Below are 7,175 nucleotides of genomic sequence, written 5' to 3' on the forward strand. Positions count from 1 at the left end.
AGGGCGGTTAGCTTTTGCTAACAATACCCATTTCGTGATAGTTAGTAATTTAGGAAGTTCAAGGATTTTTCTAACTACACCTCAATAGGATCACTTAGTTAACTTTCTGTTAAAGTTAGTTAGCTTTCCTCTTAGAGTTAGTTGGCTTTCTATTAGAATTAGTTAGTTTTGTTGTATATAGGTTTATAAATATTTGGACGGTAACTATCTTTAATCAGTTTTTCAGATCAATAAAATCAACTTTGTTCTTCTCTTTTTTCTCTGTTATCTCCTCTACTTTTCTCTCAGTTTATCAAAAATGGTATCAGAGCCATTTTTTCGTAATTTTGTGTTTCTTCAAGGTCCTGTTATGTGTTTTCATGGCTTCTGCTTTCGTCAAATCTCATTGCAGAGAAGCTTGATGATTCGAATTATCTCCACTGGCGACAACACGTCGAACCAGTGATCAAATCGCACAAGCTGCAACAATTTTTCGTTAATCTAGTCGTTTCGCCTCGTTATCTCACCGATGATGATCGTATTGCTGATCGCGTCAATCCAGAGTATGAAATCTGGGAAGTTCAAGACCAAACGCTTCTTGTTTAGCTACGGTCTACACTTTCGAAGTCTGTGTCATCAAGAGTTCTAGGTTCCAACTATTCCTCTCAGGTTTGGGACAAAGTCCATGAATATTTCAATCTCCACACTAAATCTCGTGCGCGTCAACTCTGCACTGCGATGCGTGCAGTCACTCTTGATGGAAAATCGATTGATGAATATTTGCGCAATATCAAAGGATATGTAGATGAACTGGCTGGTGTAGGTGCGACATGAGGAGTATGTTGATGCGCTCCTTGAAGGATTACTGTCTGATGATGCACCGGTAATTTCTATCATTGATTGTAAGAAGCGCGCTCCATCAATTGCAAAAATCGAAGCTCTTCTCTATGGTCATGAAACCAGGCTTATACGATACAATCGAGATGCTCAATTGGTCAGTTCTGTGCCGTTGAACTACACCCAAGGTTATGCGCAACCAAACACTTATAAAAATAGTGATTTTGGTGGCTCTCGAGGCTCGTATGACCGTGGTGGTCGCGACACCTTTTCTGATCGAAATTCTGGACGTGGTAGCGGTGGTTCCGGCAGAGGCCATGGAGGTGGCCGGTTTGCCAATTTACAATGCCAAATCCGTCTAAAGTATAGGCACATTGCCAATGTCTGTCATTTCAGAACTGATATTGGTTTTCAGTCACATGAGTCCCTAACCTTTTTTTATCCCACCACGCTGCAACCTATCCCCTATTCTACTGGTTCAACCAGATCCTCCAATACTTGGGTTAATCCCAATGCTAAGTCCACTGTTCCTGGTCCCAGTCAGCCCAGCGCCATGCTCATAAACTCCTCCTTTCATGGTAATGGTGCATCTGGCTCCACTTGGATACCAGATTCTGGAGCCAGTTTTCATGTTACTGGTGATTCTCAAAATATTAAACAATTTACTCATTTTGATGGACCTAAGCAGATTTTCATAGGCAACGATGAAGGTTTAAGTATCTCCAACACTGGTTCCTCAGTTTTTGTTTCTCCTAATGATACTACCATAACCTTTAAGCTTCATAAGTTGTTACATGTTCCTTCAATTTCGAAAAGTCTGTTAAGTGTGAGTCAATTTGCTAAAGACAACTTTGTTTTCTTTGAGTTTCATCCTCATTTGTGTCTTGTGAAATCTCAGGAGACCAATAAAATTCTCCTACAAGGAATGGTTGGTGATGATGGCCTATGTTCTTTTCACAACCTCAAGCTTCAAGGCAATCTTTCTCTGCTGATGTCCACTTCTGCATTTGTTCCAAATGATGAGTTTCCTACTTCAGCTGCTACTGTCAATAATACTTCTAATATTGTTTCAAATTCTAATGTTACCTCTTTCAGTAGTGCTAATCTTTGACATGCTAGGTTAGGACATCCTAATGAGCATGTAATGAAAATTGTTCTCAAACAATGTAATATTTCTCAATTGAATAAAAACATCACAGAGTTTTGTTCCTCTTGTTGTATAGGTAAAGCTCATAGGTTACCCTCTCACAGCTCAACTTCTGTTTATTCACCTTTAGAACTCATTTTCACTGACCTGTGGGGACCCTCCCATGTTACCTCTTATGCTGGCTATACATATTATGTTTCCTTCATTGATGTTTTCTCTAGGTATACATGGATATTTCCTATAAAGTCCAAGGCTGAAACCATTTATGTTTTTCAAAACTTTAAGTCCATGGTTGAGTTACAACTTAACACCAAAATCAAGAGTATTCAGTCAGATTGGGGAGGTGAATACAGACCTTTCTCTAGACTTCTAGCCTCCTTTTGTATTTCTCACAGACTTATTTGTCCCCATACTCATCACCAAAATGGTGTGGTTGAGAGAAAATATAGACACATAGTTGATTTGGGTTTAAACTTGTTGCATCATGCTTCTTTACCCTTGCAATTTTGGGATTATGCCTTTACTACAACTGTTTATCTTATTAACAGGCTTCCCATTGCTTCTCTCAAGTTTGTTGTTCCTTTTGTTACTTTTTTTAATAAAGAGCCCGATTATCATTTTCTTCGAACTTTTGGGTGTGCATGTTTTCCTTTACTAAGACCATATCATACACACAAGCTCAATTTTCGGTCTCAAGAGTGTTTGTTTCTGGGTTATTCCTTGTCTCACAAGGGTTACAAGTGTTTGTCATCCTTCGGTAGAATTTACATATCTAAGGATTTTTTATTTAATGAGTTGAGATTTCCTTATACTGATTTTTTTCCTTCTTCCTCTAATTCCACAAAAATTCTTGATTCTTATTTTAGCCTAAGTCCTAACTTTTCTCCACCTTTTGTTGCCCCTATTCCACAAAAACTCATGATTCTTATTCAACCTGTTTGTCATCCTCTGATTCTTCCTTATTTATCTATCGACATCAAGTGAATGTTGTTTATCTGTTGTTATATGTGAATGATATAATTCTCACCGGTAGCTCAGCCACTTTGATTCAGCAGCTCATAAACAGATTGAATACTGCTTTTTCTCTCAAACAGCTTGGTCATCTAGATTATTTCTTGGGTCTGGAAATCAAATATCTGTCCAACAATGCTATCTTAATGACCCAGAGTAAATACATTGTGATTTGCTTCACAAAACTCACATGGCTGAAGCTCATTCGATCTCTTCTCCCATGGTTTCTAACTACAAATTGTCTAAACATGGTGCTGATGTTTTTCATGATCCTTCTCTCTATAGGTCTGTAGTTGGTGCATTATAATATGCTACTCTCACTAGAGCTGAAATTTGTTTTGTTCTTTGGAGTCCCACAAACTTTATTCCTCTAAATTGACAAATTGACTATGAGATTAATGATCAAGACAAAGGTACAAGTCCTATATATACAGAGGATATATATGATCCAACCTTTCTAAGTAACTAAGTAAACATACATCTTATCTGTCATAATCTGTTAGAAGCAGTTACAACTAACAATTAATTAAGCAATGAAACTTGATACGTAACAAAATAAAATTTAATCATTGTAAGATAACGAACACTGCATGAACTATTTAATTATTTCAAGTGCAGTACATATCTGACATGCAAGTGTTTGTTAATTTCCTTGAAGGCAAAAGAGATCGATCGATCAGTTACGATGATGAACGATAAAAGTGAGTCCAAAACAGAAGAGATGAAAGGGTGGAGAAAAGTTATAGAAAATGTAGGTAATTGGCTGGCAAACAAGAATAAGGATGAATGGTTGAAGGACATGAGGGGGAACCCGAGTTTGGCAGCAACACTAATCTCAACTTTGACCTTTCAAACTGCTATTAATCCACCAGGTGGTGTTAGGCCAGCAAAAGAGAGTGGACATGTGTTATGTCCAAGATCAGAAGACATGTTAGATGGGAAGAATCCATGTCCAGGAGAAGCCATCCTTGCTGTTGTTTTCCCAGACAAATATTTCAAATTCCTCTTATGGAACACTATATGCTTCGTTTCATCCTTAGCTGTTTGTCTCTTGCTTGTGAGTGGGTTCCCTCTGAATCACCGATTCTTCACGTGGCTTTTGTCAATAGGGATGTGCCTCACCATCACCAGCCTCACTCTTACCTACATGGTTGGTGCAGAAATGGTCACCCCATATCTCATTTGGAGTACAACCAACACCATGTTTAGTAAAGTTATTTATATTTGGATTACACTGCTAGGACTCGTCACTCTTGTCCTTTTCCTACGCCTGTTTGTTTGGATTCTGATTAAATGCAGTGACAAACGTAAACGGTGAGATCCAATCTTGTTCTATTCAGCTCGTCTATATATATATATATATATATCCATCGCAGCATGTCAAGCTTTTCTTACTTGCGGATTGCTTTACGTTGGTTGTTATATGCAATAATCAAATGTAATAAATAAAATAATTTTCTCTTTCAATGTACGATTCATATGGTAGTTAATTTTGTAGTTTTGTACTTCCTACTTTATCAAGGGATTTTCATGCATAATTCATATTGGCATTGAATTATAATGTTATTTTGTGTGTTCTGTTGGAGATCCAAAAGGTTCCTTAAGATTCGTTCTAGCTCATTGTCATGAACTAGAGTTGCAGTTGGTTGATTTTCAAAATTGGTAGCCAAGTTGTTATCTTTGTTCTTTTAAACTCCCTCGAAGCACACCATCTTGATTCCAAAAGGAAACATACATGTAAAAACTTGCACTTTTTTCTTAATATATTGTCAAAACTCAAAATTAACAGATCTACACTAAAGTAGACATATACACCAGTAAATGCAATACTTTAATTTATGACTACTTCCTTCTTTTTCTTTTTACTAGCTGTTTAATTTTATTTCTATTGTAAATGATATGATGTCTAAAAAATGATGTGTGTAAAGGATGATTAAGCTGGCAAGGTCTCATTGTATAGCACTGGCGGACTAGTAGAAGTCCAGAATTCATTATTTAATTTGCACTCAAATTCTTATTGAACGTAATTGCTAACTTCATTTTGGGCATCTTTTGTTTCACGACGTAGTGAGCAGATGCCATCAGTTCACTGCCAATAGCGTGTGTGTTTTAATTTTCAGTTTGGATGAAAAAAAAGACTAATAATTGATTAACTCGAAAGTGATTTGGGTTGTTGGAACAAAGCTTCAAGCAATTATATCTCGAATGACACTTCACATGAAACAAAAGCATTGTAGTGATGACTTGATGCTTTGTTTTGCTTGTCTAGAATGCATTTGAGCTAACATTTTTCTGGAGGACATGGGTGGTAAAAAAGTTGAAGGGAGGAAGAAGTCACAAATTTAATTTCACCGCTAACAAAAATCTAACAATTAATAACTAACATTTTTTGATAAAAAAAAAAAAAAAACCTAGGATTCATAATTTCAATTGTTTTATTCTCATAATTGTGTATTTGATTCTAGAACCTTAAAACACTTGCTTCTGGAGCAGTATGAATTTGGTTAGGCTCATGCTTTAATTACAAAGATGATAGTCTTATGATTGTCAAAGTAGCTATTGGGTAAGTCATATATATCTCTCGAGGCAATGGTGCATACACAATTCCTCAAAAAACAAACTGCAATATATTACTTTAGAAAACAAAGATAACAGGACAGAAATATTTCATATGCTAGCAATTGAAAAAAGTATCAAGCTTGTGTCGATTTTCACAATCAACTACCACAGTTTTTATTTTTAGGCAAATATAATATGTATATTAAATAGAAGCATAAGTTGTGCCATATTACATGAAAAAACCAAGAACGTATGACTCCCCCGAAAAAACCCGATACATATATAGCCTTCAACTTATGCATGCATCTGACATCTCCAAAACACTAACAAAATGACCTCCAAGATCTACCCAACAGCTCTAGAATCTTTGTATATACAAGGGAATATTGCATATATATAAAGATACCATAGCCAAACGTGAGAGTATCCTGTAAGAACCAATACTGTCAGAGTGTCACAACAGTATCAATAAACAGTACCTCCGCTCAAATCTGACGGGTTTAATTTAAATGCTTGCTTATGCTTTATGCATATGTCTACCATATTTTAGAAGATATCCTCCAGAATTATGTATCATTTTGTATGGTTTATCTAGTTTGGCAATTGATTAATCTATTTGCACCTTGAATTTTGCTACCCCATTTTGTTGTGTGTGGCTGGTTTTGATAATCCATCTTCCGCTTCTGGTCATGTGATTGGGGGGTTTTGGAGGTCAAATTAATCCCCTTGGTCCTTCATTGGAAGTTTGTTGGGACCGATCTAATATGTGTCATAAAACCTTTTTCATTCTTTTGACGCTGAAAATGCCTTTTTAGAACCGTTCGTTTTTAAATTATTAACTGGGTTAAATTAAATAGACGTTCGTTTTTTCTTGACTTGAATCTTAGCATGAGCTCACCTTTTTGTTTACGAGAAAATTACACAGATCCTCTAAAGGTTACTCTTATTACACTTCATACGAGTGGCACATGACGTTTATTAAAAAAAAATCCCAAAAAATCCTCATCTTCTTCGTTCAAACAGGCACCATGAAATTTTCTTTTTGCAGTGGATGAATATTTTCCTAGCAGTTGTTGCCATGGATCTGCCACTTTCATTATAGAAGGGGTGCGACTTGCATTTGGCGTTGGTTGCGGCGGACAAGGAGACAGTGATCATGAGGAGGAAGGATTTAGTTTTCCTTGCTTGGTACTCAAAGAGAGCAAAGATTCATGCTAGGCTTGCCATTGATTTTATTATTGGACTTCATCTTTTTTATTCAACTTTGAGGGCACTATCAATAATTAAAGACCCTTCATAGTGCATGGTTGGACACGTTTGTTATTTATAGTGATAGATGAAAAGTTTGTTTTATTATATTATTATTTAGATATTTTTATATTGTATTATTTGTTTTAACCATTACATTATTTACATTCTTTATTCTATTATTTTAACATTATATTTCAAGACATTTTAATGATTGCTGATGCTTATATAAAGAAAATATATGAAATCTACTTAAGTATGTGTTATTTTTAATTTATTTCAAGTTTGATTTAATTTGAAACTATTTTAAGATATAAACTCAACATTTTAAAATCATCAAGTGTTCTATTTCAATTTGTATATAAATCATCAAGTTTTTTTTTGCTATTTTTTT

The 7,175-nt window shown here is 35.6% G+C and overlaps 1 protein-coding gene across 1 annotated transcript; it reads left to right on the plus strand.

Moving 5' to 3' along the window:
* Positions 1 to 3,662: 3,662 nt before the first annotated feature.
* On the plus strand, positions 3,663 to 4,305 carry LOC100803370 (uncharacterized). Its single transcript, XM_003548307.2, has one exon. It carries the CDS (start codon positions 3,663 to 3,665, stop codon positions 4,290 to 4,292), a length of 630 nt encoding a protein of 209 aa, XP_003548355.1. The 3' UTR covers positions 4,293 to 4,305.
* Positions 4,306 to 7,175: the final 2,870 nt, after the last annotated feature.

This window comes from Glycine max, chromosome 16 (genome assembly GCF_000004515.6).
Source record: "Glycine max cultivar Williams 82 chromosome 16, Glycine_max_v4.0, whole genome shotgun sequence".
In the NCBI taxonomy this organism is placed as follows: domain Eukaryota; kingdom Viridiplantae; phylum Streptophyta; class Magnoliopsida; order Fabales; family Fabaceae; genus Glycine; species Glycine max.

Excerpts from the sequence above, each read along its gene's own strand:
- LOC100803370 (XM_003548307.2), top strand. The coding sequence starts at position 3,663 with ATGAACGATAAAAGTGAGTCCAAAACAGAAGAGATGAAAGGGTGGAGA.